The sequence below is a fragment of the Zea mays genome, chromosome 5 (genome assembly GCF_902167145.1).
Source record: "Zea mays cultivar B73 chromosome 5, Zm-B73-REFERENCE-NAM-5.0, whole genome shotgun sequence".
Taxonomy (NCBI): domain Eukaryota; kingdom Viridiplantae; phylum Streptophyta; class Magnoliopsida; order Poales; family Poaceae; genus Zea; species Zea mays.
In genome coordinates, this window is record NC_050100.1 from 33754998 (window position 1) to 33779675 (window position 24678).

General features: G+C 48.9%; 1 protein-coding gene, 1 long non-coding RNA gene and 1 pseudogene across 4 annotated transcripts; 1 reads left to right on the forward strand and 2 right to left on the reverse strand.

Moving 5' to 3' along the window:
• The first annotated feature begins 11122 nt into the window (after positions 1 to 11122).
• Positions 11123 to 11526, forward strand: LOC109939447 (uncharacterized). Its single transcript, XR_002261906.1, has 2 exons — positions 11123 to 11221; positions 11288 to 11526. It is a non-coding gene; the product is annotated as an uncharacterized lncRNA (long non-coding RNA).
• A 1515-nt stretch (positions 11527 to 13041) lies between these two features.
• On the reverse strand, positions 13042 to 14816 carry LOC100383426 (uncharacterized; annotated as a pseudogene). Its single transcript, NR_169033.1, has 2 exons — positions 13556 to 14816; positions 13042 to 13462 (listed from the first exon to the last, which is right to left on the reverse strand). The product of NR_169033.1 is annotated as an uncharacterized protein (transcript).
• A 4971-nt stretch (positions 14817 to 19787) lies between these two features.
• Positions 19788 to 23823, reverse strand: LOC100193898 (Organic cation/carnitine transporter 7). Of its 2 annotated transcripts, none has more exons than NM_001359324.1 (7): positions 23532 to 23732; positions 23288 to 23428; positions 22434 to 22705; positions 21508 to 21745; positions 20678 to 21209; positions 20380 to 20582; positions 19788 to 20252 (listed from the first exon to the last, which is right to left on the reverse strand). In NM_001359324.1, exons 2-7 carry the CDS (start codon positions 23300 to 23302, stop codon positions 20022 to 20024), a joined length of 1491 nt encoding a protein of 496 aa, NP_001346253.1. In that variant the 5' UTR covers positions 23303 to 23428; positions 23532 to 23732; the 3' UTR covers positions 19788 to 20021. The 2 variants fall into 2 exon arrangements, with proteins under 2 accessions (NP_001346253.1, XP_008681210.1); XM_008682988.3 differs by having other exon boundaries at positions 19794 to 20252; positions 22430 to 22705; positions 23532 to 23823.
• Positions 23824 to 24678: the final 855 nt, after the last annotated feature.

Genomic DNA, 24678 nt, shown 5'->3' on the forward strand with positions numbered 1-24678 from the left:
TAACTGGATTGAAGAGCCATGATTATCATATAATGATGGAAAGGCTCCTCCCTGTAATGTTTCGAGGGTACTTGAAAGTCAGTATCTGGCAGGCTTTAGCTGAGTTAAGCTACTTTTATAGGCAACTTTGTGCTAAAGAAATAAACAAAGATGTGATGGAGAAGTTGGAGACAGAAATTCCTGTCCTTATATGCAAGTTGGAAAAAATATTCCCCCCAGGATTCTTCAATCCAATGCAACATCTACTTGTCCACCTTCCATATGAAGCTAAGGTTGGTGGTCATGTGCAATACAGGTGGATGTACCATATTGAAAGGGCATTAAAGAAGCTTAGTTCAATGGTTGGTAACAAAGGAAGAGTTGAAGGGTGTATAGCTGAAGAATTCAAATATAAAGAGGTAGCAGCCTTCACGAGTGTATACTTTGCAGACGAGCACAATATCAATGCCCCTACATTGAGGTATCATGATGACAAAGTAGGGACCCGCAGCAATCTCCAAATTTTTGAGATTGAGGGCAAGACCGTTGGGGCATCCACAGAATATCATCCTGAGCGCGAAGAAAAGTTGGACGCTTTGCTCTATATGTATGAAAATATGGATGAAATGACTCAATATTTCAAGTAAGATGACTCCATATTTCAATTTGTTTACTTGTAGTAATCGTGTTCCGCACCTCATTTGTTTACTTGTTGTAACAGAGAATTCCAATCGCATCTTAATGAGAAATTGTCCTCGAGGCAGTATGAAAACGCGCTTCGAGGAAGACATGGGAAGCCCAATTTCATTAATTGGTTTCGAAATTATGTAAATAACCTTACACTCTTGTTCTACTTTATATATTTTGTTTTAGAAATCTAATTTCACCATCTGATTGGCAGTGTGACAAAATTCCAAATTTAGACGAGGACTTGCTTCAGATGTCTTACACAATCGTAAAAGTCAGAAGCTACGGTCGTTACGACATTAAGGGGTTTCGTTTTCGTTCGACCAAATTTGAATGTACTCGTCCATTTGCGGCGACAAAAAATACTGGAGTTGTATGCAGGGCAGTCGATGATCGTGGAAGAGAGATGAATTATTATGGAGTTATTAATGACATACTCGAGTACGACTTTGCCGGGAGCAAAAATCTTAAGGTGGTGTTTTTCAAATGTGATTGGTTTGATCCCAATCAAGGGACTGTAGAAAACCAATTTGGCATGGTAGAAGTCAAACATGAGCTCAAAACAAGTGCATGTAGCAAATTTGTTCTTGCTCACCAAGTTGACCAGGTGTACTACATACTGTATCCATCTATAAAGCTGGAAGCCACATGGGTAGTGTACAAAGTGAATCCTCGTGAACAGTTACACACCAGGGGTGAATGGTTCGAGGCGAAAGTTGAAGAAATTTACCAAGAAGATGAACTTCCGACCAATTTTAATATAGATACTGAGGTTTTGCCAGAATCATTAGTGGGAGATCCTGAAGATGTAGTAAGCCCCAAAAAACGGAAACGGAAGTCAAAGAAGAAAACATCGAATCGAAGAAAACAATTTGATCCTGATTTTGAATACGACTAAAAAGTAATTATATATTTATTATTCATTTCAATACATTATGTTCATTTACATTATGTTCATTTCAATACATTATGTTCATTTACATTATGCTCAATTACTAATTTGATTTTGTTTTAATAACAGGATGTCTAAAAAGGTCAAGCAGCTCGCTAAGGGACTAGCGCGGAGAGCCTCCATTTTTGGTAGAAAGGAGTGAGAGCACCTAGAGGGGGGGTGAATAGGTGATCCTGTAAAACTTCAAAACTTAAGCCACAAAAACTTGTTAAGTGTTAGCACAGTTATGGCCAAGTGGCTAGAGAGGAGTCAAAACACAATAACCACAAGAAATCAATCACAGAGATGACACGGTGGTTATCCCGTGGTTCGGCCAAGTACAAAACTTGCCTACTCCACGTTGTGGCGTCCCAACGGACGAGAGTTGCACTCAACTCCTCTCAAGTGATCCAATGATCAACTTGAATACCATGGTGTTCTTGCTTTTCTTTTCTCAATCCCGTTTGCGAGGAATCTCCACAACTTGGAGCCTCTCGCCCTTACAAAAGATGTTCACAGAGAATCACAGAGCAAGGGAGGGATTAGCAACTCACACACAACACAAAGATCACAGCGAATACGCACACACAAGACCCAGAATTGAGCTCAGGAGACTAGCACACTAGAACGAAGCTCAAATCACTAGAATGTCGAACAAGTGCGCAAAATTGATGTGTGAGTGATCAAGAGTGCTCAAGGAATGCTTGGTGTCCTCCTCCATGCGCCAAGGGGTCCCTTTTATAGCCCCAAGGCAGCTAGGAGCCGTTGGGAACAAATCTGGAAGGCCATTTTTGCCTTCTGTCTCGTGGCGCACCGGACAGTCCGGTGCACACCGGACACTATCCGGTGCCCGATTTGTTTCCATAAAAAGCTCATCCGACCGTTGCTTTCTGATGCAGATCTGCGCACAGTTGGCGCACCGGACATGTCCGGTGCACACCGGACAGTCCGGTGCCCCATTCCGACCGTTGGCTCGGCCACGTGTCGCGCGCCGATCGCGCGGCCGACCGTTGGCCCGGCCGACCGTTGGCTCACCGGACAGTCCGGTGCACACCGGACAGTCCGGTGAATTTTAGCCGAAGTCGCCGGAGAAAACCCCGAGAGCGGCTGGTTTGCTCCGCGCTGGTCTGGCGCACCGGACACTGTCCGGTGCACACCGGACAGTCCGGTGCCCCAGCCCGAAGCAGCCTTTGGCTGTACGCAGCCACTCTCCACTCCTTTTCTTTTCTTCTTTCTCCTGTTTCTAACACTTAGACAACATGTCAGTACACAAAACCAATGTACTAAGGCTTAGAAACATACCTTTACTTGTGATTTGCACTTTGTTCATCCATGGGCACATTTTCACATTTAAGCACTTGTGTTTGCACTCAATCACCAAAATACTTAGAAATGGCCCAAGGGCACATTTCCCTTTCAATCTCCCCCTTTTTGGTGATTTATGCCAACACAACATAAAGCAACTAGAACAAGTGCATAATCACTTCAAATAAAAACTGACTTTTAGTTTTATTCAAATTTGGCATATATGGATCATCCTTTGCCACCACTTGGTTTGTTTTTGCAAATCAAACTCAAATCTCTATCTCTAAGTCAAACACACATGTTGAAGCATAGAGAGAGTCATTTCAAAAGAGATTGATCAAAGATTTCAAAAACTCCCCCTAATTCCCATAATTAATACTTTTCCCCACAAGAAGCCAACTTTTGACAAAAGAGATAATGCAAGAGTTTTGACAAAACAAAAAGCTCTATTTCACAACTTTCAAAATTTCTCAAGTGGTAGCTGATCCATTTATTGCTTTGGCCCTTTATTTTCTCCCCCTTTGGCATCAAGCACCAAAACGGGATCAATCTTGGCCCGTTAACCCCATTGCCTCACCAAAATCTTTAATTAAGATCAAATGGCAATAAGAGTTCATGAGATGAACTTGGAAATAGTTACCCTCTCATCGGAGTGCAGTGGAAGTCTTTCATGGTCCAAGTCCACCTTTTCCCTTTCTATTCTCCTTTGAGACGAATTCAAACAGACTCAAGCATATGGTTAGTCTCAAAGGGTCAAGTTGTAACACATCTCCCCCTAAAACTGTGCATCACGTTGCAACGGACTTGTGAGGTCCAGGGAGTGTTTGTACAACTTGAGCACCACTATAAGCAACAAAATGCAGAATGATCAAAAGCATAAACACATGTATGCTATAATTCAATCCAAGTTCCGCGAATCTAGGACATTTAGCTCACTACGCAGCCTGCAAAAGGTCTTCTCATCTAGAGGCTTGGTAAAGATATCGGCTAGCTGGTTCTCGGTGCTAACATGAAACACTTCGATATCTCCCTTTTGCTGGTGGTCTCTCAAAAAGTGATGCCGGATGTCTATGTGCTTTGTGCGGCTGTGCTCAACAGGATTTTCCGCCATGCGGATAGCACTCTCATTATCACATAGGAGTGGGACTTTGCTCAGATTGTAGCCAAAGTCCCTGAGGGTTTGCCTCATCCAAAGTAGTTGCGCGCAACACTGTCCTGCGGCAACATACTCGGCCTCAGCGGTGGATAGGGCAACGGAGGTTTGTTTCTTAGAATGCCATGACACCAGGGACCTTCCTAAGAATTGGCACGTCCCCGATGTACTCTTCCTATCGACCTTACATCCAGCATAATCGGAGTCTGAATATCCAATCAAGTCAAAGGTAGACCCCTTTGGATACCAGAGCCCGAAACAAGGCGTAGCAACTAAATATCTAAGGATTCGCTTCACTGCCACTAAGTGACATTCCTTAGGATCGGATTGAAATCTAGCACACATGCATACGCTAAGCATAATATCCGGTCTACTAGCACATAGATAAAGCAAAGATCCTATCATTGACCGGTATGCTTTTTGATCAACGGACTTACCTCCTTTGTTGAGGTCGGTGTGTCCGTCGGTTCCCATCGGCGTCTTTGCGGGCTTGGCGTCCTTCATCCCAAACCGCTTCAGCAGGTCTTTCGTGTACTTCGTTTGAGAGATGAAGGTGCCGTCCTTGAGTTGCTTTACTTGGAACCCAAGGAAGTAGTTCAACTCGCCCATCATTGACATCTCGAATTTCTGCGTCATCACCCTGCTAAACTCTTCACAAGACTTTTGGTTAGTAGAACCAAATATTATGTCATCGACATAAATTTGGCACACAAACAAATCACCATCATTTGTCTTTGTAAAAAGAGTTGGATCGGCTTTCCCAACCTTGAAAGCATTAACAATTAGAAAGTCTCTAAGGTATTCATACCATGCTCTTGGGGCTTGCTTAAGTCCATAGAGCGCCTTAGAGAGCTTACACACGTGGTCGGGGTACCGTTCATCCTCGAAGCCAGGGGGTTGCTCTACGTACACCTCCTCCTTTATTGGCCCGTTGAGGAAAGCGCTCTTCACATCCATTTGGTACAACCTGAAAGAATGGTGAGCGGCATATGCTAGCAAGATACGAATGGACTCTAGCCTAGCCACAGGAGCAAAAGTCTCCTCAAAGTCCAAACCTGCGACTTGGGCATAACCTTTTGCCACAAGTCGAGCCTTGTTCCTTGTCACCACTCCGTGCTCGTCTTGTTTGTTGCGGAACACCCACTTGGTTCCCACAACATTTTGCTTCGGACGAGGCACCAGTGTCCAAACTTCATTCCTTTTGAAGTTGTTGAGCTCCTCCTGCATGGCCAACACCCAGTCCGGATCTAGCAAGGCCTCCTCTACCCTGAAAGGCTCAATAGAAGAGACAAAGGAGTAATGCTCACAAAAATTAACTAGTCGAGATCGAGTAGTTACTCCCTTGTTAATGTCACCCAGAATTTGGTCGACGGGATGATCCCTTTGAATCATCGCTCGAACTTGGGTTGGAGGTGCCGGTTGCGCTTCTTCCTCCATTTCATTATCAACTTGTGCTCCCCCTTGATCACACGCCTCCACTTGAGGTACCTGTTCGTTGTCTAGAGTTGGGGGATGCACCATAGTTGAGGAAGAAGGTTGATCTCGCTCCAAGTGTTCCTGTGGTCGCACATCACCAATCGCCATGGTGCGCATAGCGGCCGTTGGAACATCTTCTTCATCTACATCATCAAGATCAACAACTTGCTCTCTTGGAGAGCCATTAGTCTCATCAAATACAACGTCGCTAGAGACTTCAACTAAACCCGATGATTTGTTGAAGACTCTATACGCCTTTGTATTTGAGTCATAACCTAATAAAAACCCTTCTACTACTTTGGGAGCAAACTTAGAATTTCTACCTTTCTTCACTAGAATGTAGCACTTGCTCCCAAATACACGAAAGTAAGATACATTGGGTTTGTTACCGGTTAGCAGCTCATACGAAGTCTTCTTGAGGAGGCGGTGAAGGTAGACCCTGTTGATGGCATGGCAAGCCGTGTTCACGGCTTCCGTCCAAAAGCACTCGGGGGTCTTGAACTCTCCTAGCATCGTCCTCGCCATATCGATGAGCGTCCTGTTCTTCCTCTCTACCACACCATTTTGCTGTGGTGTGTAGGGAGCGGAGAACTCGTGCTTGATCCCTTCCTCCTCAAGGAATTCCTCCACTTGAAGGTTCTTGAACTCGGACCCGTTGTCGCTCCTTATCTTTTTCACCTTGAGCTCAAACTCATTTTGAGCCCTCCTGAGGAAGCGCTTGAGGGTCCCTTGGGTTTCAGACTTATCCTGCAAAAAGAATACCCAAGTGAAGCGGGAAAAGTCATCAACAATAACTAGACCATACTTACTCCCTCCTATACTCAGATAGGCGACGGGTCCGAAGAGGTCCATATGCAGCAGCTCCAGGGGTCTTGAAGTGGTCATCACATTCTTGCTGTGATGTGCTCCTCCCACTTGTTTACCTGCTTGACAAGCTGCACAAGGTCTATCTTTTTCGAATTGAACGTTAGTCAGACCTATCACGTGTTCTCCCTTTAGAAGCTTGTGAAGGTTCTTCATCCCCACATGTGCTAAGCGGCGATGCCACAGCCAGCCCATGCTAGTCTTAGCTATTAAGCATGCATCTAGACCGGCCTCTTCTTTTGCAAAATCAACTAAATAAAGTTTGCCGTCTAATACACCCTTAAAAGCTAGTGAACCATCACTTCTTCTAAAGACAGACACATCTACATTTGTAAATAGACAGTTATATCCCATGTTGCATAATTGACTAACAGATAGCAAATTATATCCAAGAGACTCTACTAAAAACACATTAGAGATAGAGTGCTCATTAGAAATTGCAATTTTACCTAACCCTTTTACCTTGCCTTGATTCCCATCACCGAATATGATTGAATCTTGGGAATCTTTATTCTTGACGTAGGAGGTGAACATCTTCTTCTCCCCCGTCATATGGTTTGTGCATCCGCTGTCGATAATCCAGCTTGAACCCCCGGATGCATAAACCTGCAAGGCAAATTTAGGCTTGGGTCTTAGGTACCCAACTCATGTTGGGTCCTACAAGGTTAGCACATATATTCTTAGGGACCCAAATGCAAGTATTATCTCCCTTGCATCTTGCCCCTAACTTCCTAGCAATTACCTTCTTGCCCTTTCTACAAATAGCAAAGGGAGCATTGCAAGTATAATAAATGGTAGAAGGTTCATTTGCTACTTTCCTAGGAGCATGAATAACATTCTTTTTAGGAACAACATTTTTCCTAGTAACATTTTTATCATACACATAAGAAGAACTAGGAGCAAACATGGCATGAGAATCATAAACATATGAATCAAAAGCATCACAACTTCTATTTGCATTTCTAGTATGTCTTCTATCTTGATACAAAAAGGCATGGTTCCTTTGAGCACTAGTAGCCATAGGGGCCTTCCCTTTCTCCTTGGCGGGAATGGGAGCCTTATGGCTTGTTAAGTTCTTGGCTTCCTTCTTGAAGCCAAGTCCATCCTTAATTGAGGGGTGTCTACCTACCGTGTAGGCATCCCTAGCAAATTTTAGCTTTTCAAAATCACTTTTGCTAGTCTTAAGTTGAGCATTAAGACTAGCTACTTCATCATTTAGTTTTGAAATTGAAACTAGGTGTTCATTACAAGCATTAATGTCAAAATCCTTACACCTAGTACAAATTGCAACATGTTCTACACAAGATTTAGATTTATTTGCTACTTCTAATTTAGCATTTAATTCGTCATTAATGCTTCTTAATTTAGAAATTGTCTCATGGCAAGAAGATAATTCACAAGAAAGCATTTCATTTCTTTTAATTTCTAGAGCAAGAGAATTTTGTGCACTAACAAATTTATCATGTTCTTCATACAACAAATCCTCTTGCTTTTCTACAAGTATGTTCTTATCATTCAAGGCATCAATCAATTCATTAATTTTGTCTACCTTGGTTCTATCTAGACCTTTAAATAAGCATGAATAATCAATTTCATCTTCATCACTAGATTCATCATCACTAGAAGAAACATAAGTGGTATCTCGAGTACTCACCTTCTTCTCCCTTGCCATAAGGCAAGTATGACGCTCGTTGGGGAAGAGAGATGACTTGTTGAAGGCGGTGGCGGCAAGTCCTTCATTGTCGGAGTCGGAGGAGGAGCAGTCCGAATCCCACTCCTTTCCGATATGTGCTTCGCCCTTGGCTTTCTTGTAGTGCTTCTTCTTCTCTCTTTTGTTCCCCTTTTCCTGGTCACTTTCATTATCCGGACAGTTAGCAATAAAATGACCAAGCTTACCGCATTTGAAGCATGATCGCTTTCCCTTGGTCTTAGTCTTGCTTGGCTGTCCATTGCGACTCTTTAGCACCGTCTTGAATCTTTTGATGATGAGGGCCATCTCTTCATCATTAAGACCGGCCGCTTCAATTTGCGCCACCTTGCTGGGTAGCGCTTCCTTGCTCCTTGTTGCTTTGAGAGCAATAGGTTGCGGCTCGTTGATCGGTCCATTCAAGGCGTCGTCCACATACCTTGCCTCCTTGATCATCATTCGCCCGCTGACGAATTTTCCTAAGACTTCTTCGGGCGACATTTTGGTGTACCTGGGATTCTCACGAATATTATTCACCAAATGAGGATCAAGAACGGTAAAGGACCTGAGCATTAGTCGGACGACGTCGTGGTCCGTCCATCGCGTGCTTCCGTAGCTCCTTATTTTGTTGATAAGGGTCTTGAGCCGGTTGTATGTCTGAGTTGGCTCCTCGCCCCTTATCATCGCGAACCGTCCAAGCTCGCCTTCCACCAACTCCACTTTGGTGAGCAAGGTAACGTCATTCCCCTCATGAGAAATCTTGAGGGTGTCCCAGATCTGCTTGGCGTTATCCAAGCCGCTCACTTTGTTATATTCATCCCTGCACAATGAAGCTAGAAGAACAGTGGTAGCTTGTGCATTCTTATGGATTTGCTCATTAATGAATGAAGGGCTATCCGAGCTATCAAATTTCATTCCACTTTCAACAATCTCCCAAATGCTTGGATGGAGAGAAAATAGGTGAGTACGCATTTTGTGACTCCAAAATCCGTAGTCCTCTCCATCAAAGTGAGGAGGCTTGCCAAGTGGAATGGGGAGCAAATGAGCATTTGAGCTATGTGGAATGCGTGAATAATCAAAAGAAAAGTTTGAGTTAACCGTCTTTTGTTTGTCGTGGTCGTCGTCCTTTTGGGAAGAAGAGGATTCGTCGCTGTCGTAGTAGACGATCTCCTTGATGCGCCTTGTCTTCTTCTTCTTCCCATCCTTGCGCCTGTGGCCCGAGCCCGAGTCGTTGGACTTGTCATCTTTGGGCTCATTGACAAAGGACTCCTTCTCCTTATCGTTGATCACGATTCGCTTCCCCTTAGGATCCATCTCTTCGGGCGGTTAGTCCCTTTCTTGAAGAGAACGGCTCTGATACCAATTGAGAGCACCTAGAGGGGGGGGTGAATAGGTGATCCTGTAAAACTTCAAAACTTAAGCCACAAAAACTTGTTAAGTGTTAGCACAGTTATGGCCAAGTGGCTAGAGAGGAGTCAAAACACAATAACCACAAGAAATCAATCACAGAGATGACACGGTGGTTATCCCGTGGTTCGGCCAAGTACAAAACTTGCCTACTCCACGTTGTGGCGTCCCAACGGACGAGAGTTGCACTCAACTCCTCTCAAGTGATCCAATGATCAACTTGAATACCACGGTGTTCTTGCTTTTCTTTTCTCAATCCCGTTTGCGAGGAATCTCCACAACTTGGAGCCTCTCGCCCTTACAAAAGATGTTCACAGAGAATCACAGAGCAAGGGAGGGATTAGCAACTCACACACAACACAAAGATCACAGCGAATACGCACACACAAGACCCAGAATTGAGCTCAGGAGACTAGCACACTAGAACGGAGCTCAAATCACTAGAATGTCGAACAAGTGCGCAAAATTGATGTGTGAGTGATCAAGAGTGCTCAAGGAATGCTTGGTGTCCTCCTCCATGCGCCAAGGGGTCCCTTTTATAGCCCCAAGGCAGCTAGGAGCCGTTGGGAACAAATCTGGAAGGCCATTTTTGCCTTCTGTCTCGTGGCGCACCGGACAGTCCGGTGCACACCGGACACTGTCCGGTGCCCGATTTGTTTCCATAAAAAGCTCATCCGACCGTTGCTTTCTGATGCAGATCTGCGCACAGTTGGCGCACCGGACATGTCCGGTGCACACCGGACAGTCCGGTGCCCCATTCCGACCGTTGGCTCGGCCACGTGTCGCGCGCCGATCGCGCGGCCGACCGTTGGCCCGGCCGACCGTTGGCTCACCGGACAGTCCGGTGCACACCGGACAGTCCGGTGAATTTTAGCCGAAGTCGCCGGAGAAAACCCCGAGAGCGGCTGGTTTGCTCCGCGCTGGTCTGGCGCACCGGACACTGTCCGGTGCACACCGGACAGTCCGGTGCCCCAGCCCGAAGCAGCCTTTGGCTGTACGCAGCCACTCTCCACTCCTTTTCTTTTCTTCTTTCTCCTGTTTCTAACACTTAGACAACATGTCAGTACACAAAACCAATGTACTAAGGCTTAGAAACATACCTTTACTTGTGATTTGCACTTTGTTCATCCATGGGCACATTTTCACATTTAAGCACTTGTGTTTGCACTCAATCACCAAAATACTTAGAAATGGCCCAAGGGCACATTTCCCTTTCAAGGAGGACTTAGTGTTCCAGGGCACTAGTTCAAGCTCGAGCAGGCGTAGAGCTTTGTTGAATCTGTCGTGATGTTACTTGTTTGAAGGTACTCGATTTTCGATAACGTCATCGACTCGAGCCAGGTGATGGTTCAGAGGGGAGGTTCGTCGAGGTCTGCTGCTCGTAGCTCCCGTCGCTCTACTCAGGATACTGCAGAAGTTGAGCAACTACGAGAAGATCTTAGGCAACATCAGGAGCGGCAAAGGGTTCAGGAGGAATACTTGAGGCAGCATGCTGCTCAACAAGAATACTATGCTACTCAGTTTCAACAACAGCAAGCACTGATACAAGTAAGTTCAAAAAGATCATTCATTTTAAGTTATGTATTGATTTAAAACACTGACATTAATGTGTTCGGAAATTTGGTACCAACTAGCACAAGCCCAAGGGATACAGTTTCCGATGGCCCCCCCACCTCCACCTTCCATACATTTTCCTTGGCCTTCACCTCCACCTCCACCTACCGAACATCAGGTATGCAAATTTATCATAATTTACTTGTTACATTATGATGTAACTCTGTGAATGTCATTTGTATAGGTATATGAGACTCCTCCAGCTACCTTGCCGGCGCAACAACAAGATGATGGGTTAGACTTTGTCAATATGCTCTTCGCGAGTGGAGGTAGCGAGCATCACTCTTCGATATTTCCTGATGTTGATCGACAGTAGTGGGCTTCCATTCGATGTGTTTTGTGAGACTTCAAACTTGTGTCTTGTGAGACTTGTGAATTCTTATGTCGAGGTGGATTTGACTTGTGAGACTTGTGTCTTGTGAATTCTTATGTTATTATTATGTATGTGAGATGTTATATGTGATATGTTGTGTATTGTGGCTGTTATATATATTTGTGGCTGTTATATATATTTGTTATGTATGCAATGTGTTGAATTGCCAAAACAAATTGTATATTAAGTGTTGGTCATATTAACTTCCGAGAGGCGTGGAAAACTCTCGGAAGTTAATGGTAAACTTCCGAGAGGCCGTCGGAAGTTATTCTGCGGACGGCGTTAGTCCGTGCTGGACGGCGGACGGCCCCTCAGAAGTTAATAATTAACTTCCGAGCGGCGGACGGCCCTCTCGGAAGTTTCTTTAACTTCCAAGAGTCCGTCGGAAGTTAGCCTAACTTCCGACTAATTTGTTCCGACGGGCTAATTTCCGACGGTTTCGGCTAACTTCCGACGGTTTAGATTACTTCCGAGAGTTTTGCGCTAACTTCCTACGGTGTAGACCCTTGGAAGTTAGGTATTTTGGTGTAGTGAACTTACCGCTCAACTCTCTGAAGTTCTCCGTGTAACCACCACGGTCGAACCGTCGATGTAGACAAAAATCTCCGGCGGTGACCTTCCCTCGTCCCCTCTCGGTGCACGATGGTGCTCTCTGAATCTAGGTTGCGACAAAAGCTAGGATGGGTTGGCGAAGGGGTCACGACCTCGTGTTTTATACGTGAGAGATTGGATTGTAACTGCCCGGAGAGCCAGCTGGCCGATGGTTACGACGGCGACCTACTTTGACGGATCCAGGTTCGCGGGAAGCCATTGAGGAGGGGTTCTACCCACCTGGCACCATGTGTTAGAGAGACCAACACAGCAAAGAGACTAGGGGCTGACATTACGGCCCCATGCAATGGCGACAGAATGGCGCGGGCGCATATCAAGTGGCTAGCGAGCGGGGTCTGCTCGTCGGCGTGGTGAGCTAAGCGTGCGATCACCTGGAGCAGGGGCTGTCGTGTGGGCTCGGGCTGTTAGTGCGGGTGATGGTGGGCTGATGCGAGCGGAGATTGGGCCGGTGGCTGTGGTAAGGGAGTGGGCCAATTGGCCGAGATGGGCCAAGGTGTAGGCTGGGCTAGTTGGTCGAATCTGTCTCCTCTCATTTTTTTTCTTTATTCTAGTTTTCCATTTCTTATTCAAATTCAAATTTGATTTGGAATTTCAGTTTTTCAACTCTAATGCACAAGCAAAAATCCAACATGAGATGCAAAGTTCTATTTTTATGTATTTAATATTGATTTATTCTCACTTCATTAATTGCTCTTTCATAATAAATTATGTTCTCAAATATGAATTTAAATAAACAAATCTTGCCATAATCACATATTTAAAGCATCCTTTATTTTTCCTAGATTTAGGGTGTTATATCTCTCCCGTGTTCGACGACCTCTCCACAGGGAATGGACCCGAAGTGAGTTATGTTGTTAATGGTTCTCAGTGCATGGCTTCTCACTTGTTGCCTTGTTGGACTCAGAATTAGTTGACGCCCGACCAATTGAGTTGTCCACTTCATTTCGTCCTTTAGCATCAACCAGCAATGCATGAACTTGAATGCACTGCCAGTTGTATAGAGTAACCAAACCATAAACCAACCTTGTCAGATTCGTTCACACCACTCTGTTTGCGCCTTTCAACTTGGGCAAAGAATCCACAAAACCTTGAAGTGTCCCTTTGAATGTCTGCCCACCAATGCTGTAGGGAGGATATGGTCGGAGAAACTGGAGTTTTCTTGTGTTCTTCGCAGTAGTTAGCGATCCTCTGTTAGTAGCCTTTTATTGGTTGGTTCACACCCACAATTGGGTCTGTGCTAACATTTAAGTACGTTGATACAAGACATTCATCCTCAGTTGCAGTGAAATTTTTGAGCCTCTTGTGAACTGTTTTCTTTTTAGAACTCATTGGCGGCAGCTCATCCTGAACAAGGTCTTGTATGCCTTGCATTGCCTGAATATCGAAAAAAACTAAGGGTTAGCACAATCAACGAATACACATGAACTTTGTAAAGTGAATGTGTTAACTAAAGAATGGTGGATGAACCTCGTTAGGATTCTAGAACCCTTCCTAGTTGTTCCATGCTTGATCTGTTGACAGTTCCAATCTTGGAGTATAGGTTACTTCGTACATACTGTGAAATGGAAAACGAGGCCAAGAGTTGTCCATAGGAAACTTGAGTGATAAATGGGCAAAATTTTGTAGTAATGAGTACGACTGCAATTGTATTAAACACAACAACACAATGCAAAATCGGAAGAAGCCATCATCATTTCATAAGCATGTAGTTCATAACTCCAAACATGGCACTTCATGGTTCACATTGACTCCACAAGACACTAGAGTTCACATTACCATTTTACATTGACACATAACAAGTTCCATGTGCTACATCTCTCTGAACCTTACATTATTCTACAATTACTCCTAGTTGATCCCACGAGATTGATCGTTGTCATACTGCATACCCCATTCCTCACAAAAGTCCTCAAGGTTTTTAAGAGTTTCGGGAGTGGGGAGCCTTTCAAGTTCTATCTCACGAGCTGCTTCAAGTTCTTCCTCTGTGGTGTTGTCATCGAGGTGGTTGCTTCCATCCTTCTCGACAACCTCGAAGCATAGGATTGAAACCTTGTCAAGCCAGTCCGCGAGCTTAAAAATCTTGAGGTTAACACATTTCAGATGCTCGGTTGGCATTGGTGTGCTTGTAGCACTGCCGACAAGCTACCTAATTTGACAGGTGTGGTCCTCCATCTCCCGAACAGCCCATTCCAGGGCGTCTTTTGGAGTGTAGGACATCTAGCAGTGATTCAAAAAGATGTTAACTACACTTTGCCGCATTTGAAGCGAAAGATATGAAACTAAATCGTAGTGTAATATCCTAGGGTTTGTATTTTTCTAGTCGAAACAGCCGACGACAACAACAAAATGGTTGCATACGGACGAACATCTACTACAATCCAAAGGTGCGAGTGTCATACCCTAAAACCCCAAGCGTGGGATGGATATGTACTTCGGATCTACCCCAATCCATACAAATCTTCCGGATAAACTTTACAAAAACCCAGATCTACAAGTAGCTTCCGGATAAACTTTACAAAAACCCAGATCTACAAGTAGGGGGGCGAATTGGCTACATAACTTGCAGTCGTCGATCCGCCGCTACCCGGCGAAGTCATGCGGTACTTCTTCCGGCAACAACGAGGACTTCGGCCTAGGACGGGAACCTTCACTCTCCGCCAATTATCGCTTCCTATCCCGTTGCCTTATCCAGGACACCAGGTTGAGCACTCTCGCGGCGAGGGAGAAGGCGATGGTTGCAACAAGTGAATGCGGGAGGAGAGAATACGCTTTGTTTTCAGCCGCCTCATTTTTCGCAACCACGCCCGAGACCTGCTGGAAGGTGCCACAGTGCACAAACGTCACGTAAACACCGCGTCCGGGACGCTTTCCACACTCTCTGCTGGTGAAAGTCTAACAGAGAGTCAGAGAGAAACGGCCCATGGGTAGTCTAACACCCCCCGCAGTCACAACTCTATCCTGTACAGATGTTAAGACTGGAACGAAAGTCTAAGAATACACTCGACGGTAGTCCCTTGGTGAAGATGTCGGCGAACTGCAGCGTGGTGGGGACGCTGAGAACCCGAACGTCACCGGCAGCGACACGCTCGCGGACGAAGTGCAGGTCGATCTCCACATGCTTTGTGCGCTGATGCTGCACGGGGTTGGTGGAGAGGTAGACCGCGCTGACGTTGTCGCAGTAGACGAGGGTGGCGCGCTGGAGGGGACTGTGGAGCTCGTGGAGGAGCTGGCGCAGCCAGGAGGCCTCTGCCACGCCGTTGGCCACGGCACGGTACTCGGCCTCAGCGCTGGAGCGAGAGACGACGGGCTGACGCTTGGCGGCCCAAGAGACGAGGTTGGCGCCCAGGAACACGGCGTAACCGGAGGTGGACCGGCGCGTGTCGGGACAGCCAGCCCAGTCAGCGTCGGTGTAGACCACGAGCTCTGACGTTGGTGATGGTCGGAGAAGTAGGCCGTAGTCGAGGGAGCCGCGGAGGTAGCGCAGAATCCGCTTGAGCGCAGTGAGGTGGGGCTCCCGCGGAGTGTGCATATGCAGGCACACCTGCTGGACGGCGTATGCGATGTCGGGCCTGGAGAAGGTGAGGTACTGGAGCGCGCCGGTCAGGCTCCGGTAGGACGTCGCGTCGGCGACCGGAGGCCCATCGTCCTCAGAGAGCTTGGCCTGAGTGTCGACAGGCGTGGAGCAGGGCTTGCAGTCAGACATGCCAGCCCGCTCCAGGATATCGATGGCGTACTGGCGCTGGTGGAGGAAAAGGCCCTGGGGCCGGCGCTCGGCGGTGATGCCGAGGAAGTGGTGTAGGGGCCCCAGGTCCTTCATCGCGAACTCCCGCTGAAGGGCGACGATCGTGCGGTGTAGAAGATCGGCGGTGGATGCCGTGAGCACAATGTCGTCGACGTAGAGCAGGAGGTAGACGGTGTCGTCGCCGCGCCGGTAGATGAACAGGGACGTGTCCGACTTGGCCTCGACGAAGCCGATGGAGGCCAGGTAGGAGGCGAAGCGACTGTACCATGCCCGTGGCGCCTGCTTGAGGCCGTACAGGGACCGGTTCAGCCGGCAGACCAGATCCGGACGGTCAGCGTCGACGAAGCCGGTGGGCTGGCTGCAGTAGACAGTCTCCGTCAGAGTGCCATGCAGGAAGGCATTCTTGACATCGAGCTGATGGATCGCCCAGTCGCGGGAGAGGGCGAGGGAGAGGACGGCGCGAACAGTGGCGAACTTGACGACGGGGCTGAAGGTCTCGTCGTAGTCCACTCCGGGGCGCTGGGTGAAACCCCGAAGGACCCAACGGGCCTTGTAGCGGTCGAGGGAGCCATCCGAGGTCAGCTTGTGGCGAAATAGCCACTTGCCGGTGACCACGTTGGTGCCTGGTGGACACGGCACCAGGTCCCAGGTGTGGTTGGCCAAGAGGGCCGCGTACTCCTCCTCCATAGCACGACGCCAATGTGGGTCGGCGAGGGCAGTGCGAACGGAGGAGGGCACCGGGGAAGCGCCGGGGGGAGTGCTGGACGTATCAGCAGCCAGGATCAGCCGGTCGACGGGGCGGAGAACGCCAGCAGCGCGCCGAGTCACCATCGGGTGAACGTGCCCGGGGTCGCGATGGATGGCGACCGGGTGGTATACGGCCGGCTCGGAGTGAGTCACCGGAACGTCGGGAGCGGCTGGTGGGGCCGGCTCACGGCGGTGATAGACGACGGCGGGGTCGGCGAATCGGGCCGCGCTCGTCGACGGGCCCGAGTCGGGGGGCGCCGAGGTAGTGGCGTGGCCGCGGCGATGGTAGACGAGGGCGGGGTTGGCGAACCGAGCCGGAGTCGACGGGGCCGCGCGTGGCGCAGGCGGGGTCGACGGGGCCGCGCGGGGCGCAGGCGGGGTCGACGAGGCCGCGCGTGGCGCAGGCGGGGTCGACGGGGCCGCGCGTGGCGCAGGCAGGACCGACGGGGCCGCGCGTGGCGCAGGCAGGACCGACGGGGCCGCGCGTGGTGCAGGCGGGGTCGACGGGGCTGCGCGAGGCACAGGCGGGGTCGACGGGGCCGCGCGTGGCGCAGGCAGGAGCGACGGGGCCGCGCGTGGCGCAGGCAGGACCGACGGGACCGCGCGAGGAGCGGGTAACGGCGCAAGACGGGGAGCCAAAGGTGGGGGAGGAATTGGGTCGGACTCGAGGAGGGAGTCAAGATCGGTGGGTGGGGTGGAGCCAGCAAGGGGAAACACATCTTCGTCAAAGATGACATGACGAGAGATGATGATGCGGTGGGAGGTGAGGTCCAGACACCGGTACCCCTTGTGGTCAGGGGAGTAGCCAAGGAAGAGGCAGCGAGTGGAGCGAGGAGAAAGCTTGTTAGGGGCGGTAGCGGAAGTGTTAGGGTAGCAGGCACAGCCGAACACGCGCAGGTGGTCGTAGGAAGGGGTTGTGTCGTACAGGGCAAAGTGAGGAGTAGGGTGGCTCACCGCCTTCGAGGGAAGACGGTTGAGGAGATGCGTGGCAGTATGAAGGGCCTCTGCCCAGTAGGTGGAAGGGAGAGAAGCCTGAAAGAGAAGGCAGCGGATCATGTTGGTGGTGGTGCGAATCATGCGCTCGGCCCGGCCGTTCTGAGCAGAGGTGTAGGGACACGAGAGACGCAACTGGACGCCGTGAGTGAGGAAGAAAGAGCGGGAGGCGTTGTTGTCGAACTCGCGGCCATTGTCGCACTGCAAGGCACGGACCGGGCGCCGGAACTGGGTGGATACCCAGGCGAAAAAGTGAGTGAGGGTGGGAAACGTGTCGGACTTCAGCCGAAGGGGGAAAGTCCAAAGGAAATGGGAGTAGTCATCCAGAATGACCAGGTAGTATTTGTAGCCGGAGAGGCTAAGGACAGGAGATGTCCAGAGATCACAGTGGATAAGATCAAAGGCCTGAGCAGCCCTGGACGTGGAAGTAGAAAAAGGAAGACGGGAGTGACGGCCGAGCTGACAGGCATGACAGAGACGCTCAGAAGAGCCCCGAGTATATGATATGTCGGAGTGGCCGGAAAGCTGGGCCATGACGTCAGGTCCAGGGTGCCCGAGGCGACGGTGCCAAATGGCGGAGGAGGTGGTGGTAGTAGCAAGAGCATGGGATGTGGTGGTAGTAGCAAGTACAGGAGATGAGGCTACTCTGGTGTGGGGAGTGGAGGGCAAGTGTAGAGAATAGAGGGGGCCGGAGCTGTCACAGCGAGCGAGCACAGCATGTGTGGGAAGATGGCGTATGGTGAGGCCCCAGGGGTCGAACTCCATAGAGCACTGGTTGTCACTAGTGAAGCGACGAACCGAGAGGAGGGGATGAGTAAGCCCGGGAGCAACAAGGACGTCGTTAAGGCAGAATGGTCCTGGAAGAGCCGATGTACCTACTGAGGTGACCGGGAGGGTGGAACCGTTGTCGACGACGATGGAGGTAGGATGTGAGGGGTGGGGTGGATGGGAGTGGAGTAACGAAGTAGTGGTGGGGGTAGTGTGGAAGGAGGCCCCGGAGTCAACCACCCAATCAGTGGTAGTTCGGGGAGGTGGAAGTGGCGAAGGTACGGTGTGAGCGGAGAGGGCCAAAGAAGGTGTCCCGACGGAGGCACGAGGAAGGGAGGGAGATGACACGGGCTCAACCGCTAGGGAGGCGATCGCAGCACGTGGGAAGACAAGCGGTCCAGGCACGTGACGGCCCGCCTGAGGGTGGACCTCGACGCAGTCCCGAAGAATAGGGTTCCAGACTGGGTCGAAGGACACGAACATGCCCCGGATGAGCTGGCCGTCGTAGAGGAGGACACGCACAGTCACGAGAGCAGCGGGCGAGGTAAAGCTCATGGCGACCGGTGCAGGCCGACGCAGGGAGGCGCGGACTGGACAACCGGGCGCGCAACAGCAGGGGCGGCAGATTGCTCGGCGTCGGGCGTCCAAGGCACGGGACAGCAGGGGCGCGGCGAGACAGGAACAGCAGGAAGGAGAAGGCTGTCGAGCAGCGGGGACGCCAACAGGAGGCGGCGGCCGGGCCTAGGGGAGATGGTCGTCGACGGCTGGCTGCGCAGGGGCGCAGGGTAGGCAGCCGGCGGCGCGCAGGCGACCGGACCGACGCAGGGGAGCGATGGAGGGTTGTTGGTCGGTGCGCAGGCGGCCGGACAGGCGACGGCGGCGAGCAGGCGTCCGGATCGGCGACGGAGGCTGCTGCTGCAAGACAGCGCTGGTGGAGGCCGACGAGGCTGCAGACTGGAGCGCAGGAGGCGGCACTGTGGTGGACGGGCGGTGGAAGCCGGAGGTGAAGCCGCCGCCGACCACCGTGTAGTGAAACCGAGCCGCAGGCGAGGGGCCGATGGCGCGGGCCCGCGGCGGATCCGTGGGAGGCAGCACTGCAGGGCGCACGTGCAGGGTGCTCGCGGATCCAGGGAGGGAGAGCCACGCAGCGGCGGTGGCGACCGCAGCGCTGACGGCGCCGATGCAGAAAAGCAGGAGCGCTCCCGCGAACGGCGCGCGGCGTCCGTAGAGCAGCGCGCGCAGCGCTCGACCGACGGCTCCGGCGGCGGGAGGAGCGCCGGGGAAGGGTGGAGGCCGACGGCCGAGGGAGGGAGGGAGAGGGCCGACGGCGCCAGGGAAGGGGAAGAACCCCTGGAGGAAGGCGGCGGCGGCTACAGGGGAGGGGAAAGCCCCCTAGCGGCTGTGGCTGCGTGGGAAGAGGAGAAGAGACTAAACCTAGCTGATACCATGTTGGAATAGGAACCCATACCCTAAACAGGGGTTGGGAGTGATATTAATAGAGTGAGTAACTGGGCCAGGCCCATTACACAGGGGGTATAACGGTCATTACAAGGGGAATAACATAAACCCTAGACGGGTAGTCTAACACGTATACGTGTTGCTAAAAATATCCAATCCATATGCAATTCCGGTAACCGCCACAGGAAAATTGCTCTGAGAGTCACACTACACCCAGCCACCGGATCAGTTCATGTCCACGTCGGTGTCGTTGAGCCTACACCCCTTCGTCTCGAAGGGGAAGAACGAGACGGCCAGGCCGGAGAGGAAGATTACAAGCTCGAAGAGGAGGATCGCCGTCGTCTGCTGGCAGCTGTGCACCAGGGCGACAGCGACGAGTGGGCAGAGGATGCCCCCGATCCTGCCCACTGAGCTCGCGATGCCGATGCCCGTCGTCCTCACCGCGGTCGGGTAAATCTGAACAACAGACCAGAGGCAAACAATAAAAGAAATGTTAGCACAGACACCGATTGGTCGGTTTATCTGCCAGTATCACCAAACGAGGTGGAGAATGAAGTGATTTTTGCACAAGAACCTCACTGACCTCTGGAGCATATATGTATACGATGGTGAAGCTGGCAGATATACAGAGCCGGGCACCAAACAGGGAGATTCTGGTTAGTATATCTGTCCGGGAGAACACTAGTGGGAGTAAGAAAACGCAGCTAGTGAAGAGCATCGACGCCATGGAACGCTTCCGACCAAATCTATCCACGATCATGGCCGACAGAAATGACCCTGGGATCTCTGTTCTCAAGAAAACATGGCAGCATTGGTCAGCAACTCATCACATGCTTTTGAAGGTAGTTATGATAACCATACTATGCACACCAGTAACCGACCTGCAAAACTAGATATGAAAACATTCTTATATAGGCTTGCATTGGTTGAATGAACTGATTCAACATCCTCTTTGGCACATATCCTGTTTCCATTACTGAGCTCTGATGTCAGAAGAACAATGCCATAATAGGCAAACGCATTTCCAAAGAAGGCCATCCACAGAAGCAGGGTTGCTCTGATCAGTTTTGGTGCGAGTAGCTTGCCGACGGACTTAATACCTCCGAAATCAGAACCCTGATCCTCATTTAGGTTGTCACTTTCTTCGGCACCAGCCAGAAGTGTCGTGGACTCTGAAGATCCTGAAACTTCATCTAGCTCAATATTTTTGTCAGAAACAAGCCTACCAGAAGGTAGTTGTACATTGTTTAGTCTTGCCATTTTCTCCAATATATCCACAGCCTCAGTAGTCCGGCCTTTCATGCAAAGAAACCTTGGTGACTCTGGTGTAATGGCATAAAATAGCAGCAGGAGAAAAGATGGAACAGCTGATAATGCTAACAACCACCTCCAACCAAACTTGGGCATAATTGTCTGCCATTAGTATGGTGAAAAAAAATTAGGCATGGAAAAAAAATGATCAAGTAACAGACCAAATTAATACTACAGGTTAATCTTTTGTATGGTAATCAGCAACCCTATTAGCAGATTTAACTGTTCGTGAGTGGTCCATAAATTTCTGAATAAACTGGAGTATACAATGAGAAATTGAGAATCAGTTGCATCAGGTTATGTTCATGTGCAATGTTTACTGCTGATTTTCATGCTGGGCACTATTATAAAATATGAATAGCGCTATCAGTTTCAAAATATTCAGGGGCAAATATTATACCCATGCAAGAGATGCCTCCAAGATTGTTCCAACAGTCCAAAATGCAGAAAATACCACCATCCAAGTTCCTCTAGTTGGAGCAGGAACAAATTCCAAGAACCAAGATCCCAGAACAGGTCCTCCTCCCAAACCAATACCAACTAAGAATCTCAGGGAAATTAATGATAGATAGTTCGGAGCAAAAGCGCTAAAAAATCCAGCTCCACTTGTCATAATGGCTGTAAAGAGAAAGCCTCTCCTATAGAATCCAAATAAAACAGAGTGTTAGGACTTGTATGATGTACACAAGCAATTGATTCATGACTATAAACTTTGAGAATGATTTGAAGCTCGTTCTCGAAAGTAACATGTATTGAACTTTGTTCCTGATTAATTCATGATCATTCATGTGAACAATCATAGAGACATCTTCTAGCCAATAGGTTAGCTGGTTTGAGTAGCACTCCTTAAGTCCTGAGTTCGAATCCCAATGGGAACGAATTTCAGGCTAAGGTTAAAAAAAGGTCACTAGCTTGTTCCCCTGGTTGTATGTACACGAGATGGGGCTGACCTATAGAGGTCGGATCCTCGTGTAGGGGTTGGGAGGGAGTAAAGATCTAGCCTATATGGGGCGAACCCTCATGTTGCACGGGGACCAGTTTTCATGACCTTTCGGTCAGGGCTCCGATTGAGCTTCTTCTTAATATAATACCTTGGGGGCGGCCTTTTCCCTACCGGCCGAGTTTTTTACACATGGCGTATTCTGATCCCAAACATGACATTGATACTAATCAGCTATAACTAGGAAGTAGGAAGAAGCAACTGTGCAATAGAAATGACATCAGTAACAAGCTTGGTAACTTCATGTTAATCATCAGCAAAAAGGAAATTGACTTGCATAATTTTGTGCAAAATGGTACATGACATAAGTAAAAGATTGGACCTGCCTCCTTCCATAGTTGTCTGAAACCACACCCCACGAGTAAGCTCCAATCAGCATCCCAACAAAAACAACACTTGTAATCATGCTTTCCTGATGAGAAGTAAGCTTCCATTCTAGCTGTACTGATGGACCAACAAATGATAGCAGCATCATTTCCATCGCTTCGGCAATTAAGCCAATCCCAGCATATGAAAGAATCAATATCTGGAACCTCCCAAAACCTGATGACAAGAGAGCGTCATCCACGGTATAGGAAGCTGATTGCCCCTCCTCCATCTGCAAAGTAATGATCACACTTGTCATAAAAAACACAGTAAATCTAATCTACTTGTATAACCAGATCAGCCATGGCTAAATAGAGTTAGTTCAGCCCCCACCTCTATGTGCGGGTAAAACAACACTGGTTTACAGATACACACAAGTAAAAAAATTGTTTGCCTAAAATGTCACTCAGCTCATTTAGACACCACCTATCCCATTTAAACAGACGCTTTGCTTGTTTAAATGGCCCTTTATTGCAGATAGTGGTAAAACGGTAGGTGATCGATTGTATAGCATTTAGGGCTTGTTTGAGAGCAAGGATACCAGAGGGGATTGAAAGGGCTAAAATTCTCTTGCTATTCAAATTCCTCCAGTATCCTTGCTCTCAAACAAGCCCTAAATGATATACAATCGATCACCAATTGGTAGACAACTAAAGCCAACAAGAAGGCACGTCACAGACTCACGTAGTCACGTTATCTGCTTTGTTTTCCCTCGCCTTGCACATTCCTAAAGCTTAGGGCCAACTGGATAGCAAGTAACCGACAAGAACCCAAACAGCTGAATCTGAAGAGAGGAGGCTCACGAGATCCTCACCATTTCAGGAGCCATCTGCCGGAATCAGAAGCTGCCCCCTTCAGTAGCGATGCTCAGCGACCTGGTAGCATCAGATCCAACCCTTAGGCTCCTTCCGGGCCCGACTGGTTAAATCTTCCCTGGCCCAACTGGCTCCACGCCCTAAGAAATCCAGACAAGGAGCAGGCACACGGAATCAGCCTACGCGCACACGAGAAGCAACGGGTCTGCCGAGCGCCATGCGAGGACAGCCGGAGAAGCGAACCGTTATGCGTTTCTTGGATCTGGGACAGGCGGCGAATCCCGCAGGTGCAGGAGGCGACTCGCGGTCTATGTAGGAACGACGCGCCCCGAATCCGGGCGTCTGCAACACTGCTTCTCCCTGGAAATCTCCGCGCTTTTTCGTTCGGCCAGAGATTTGGCTCCGTACCGGATGGGCTGGGGAAGGACCGAAGGAGATGCGAAATGCATCCCGCGCTTTGACTGAGATTACCATCTTCATTGGTCAAAGGCTCAAAGCGGAGGCGGGCTGCCACGCGTCCGTAACGGGCAACGGGACGGGCTGGCCGCCCACCGACGCGGAGGTGAGTGAGAGTGGGACAAAGCCAAAAGAAAACGTCGGTTTGTCGCTGTCAGCAGGAACTTATAGTAGTATTTTTTCCGTTTCTTTTTAGTTATCGTTGGTAGTACAAAATCAAACTATCCAGCAACAACTAAAAAGAAACGGAGAGAGTATATATTAAGAGCTGATTTGGTGACTTATCATATCACTACAATCTCCGTGATCGTTAGTCACCAAATCAACCTTAAAGCGGAGCAGAACGCTCGCCTTCTAACTTAGCCACGTCATCATTCATAATATGATCAGCCATTGAATGCAGATCCATTGGTCACGAGCCTCTTTGGTCATCTAACGTGCACGTGTCTCTACCTCCGCTGCATGCCAGTTTGCCATGCCACACCCTCCAGTGACTGCTAACTAGGGGTGTAATCGGATCGAATATGGACGGATATCAATAAAATTATATTTGTTTTCATATTTTTAGTCGGATTCGAATTCGAATATGGATAGCTTCGAATACGAATACAAATACGGATAGTTGTGGATCGAATACGGAGCTAATCGGACACGGATAGCGTCGGTAACAAATATTTTTGTCGGATATCGTGTAAGACATCATTCCATACATATCATAGTTGTAATCATTTAGCCCCTCCTTTATTCCAAACATTTTTGAGGATTATATGTGCACATATGCTACACCTCCATAAAAATCCATAAATTTCTAAGGCTATTTTGAGTATTATTAATTTCTTTATGTAAAAAATCATTAAAATGCAATTAAATTCATAAAATATTGATAACTATGATATGTGGTTTCACTTATTATTATGGTGGTTTCACATGTAAT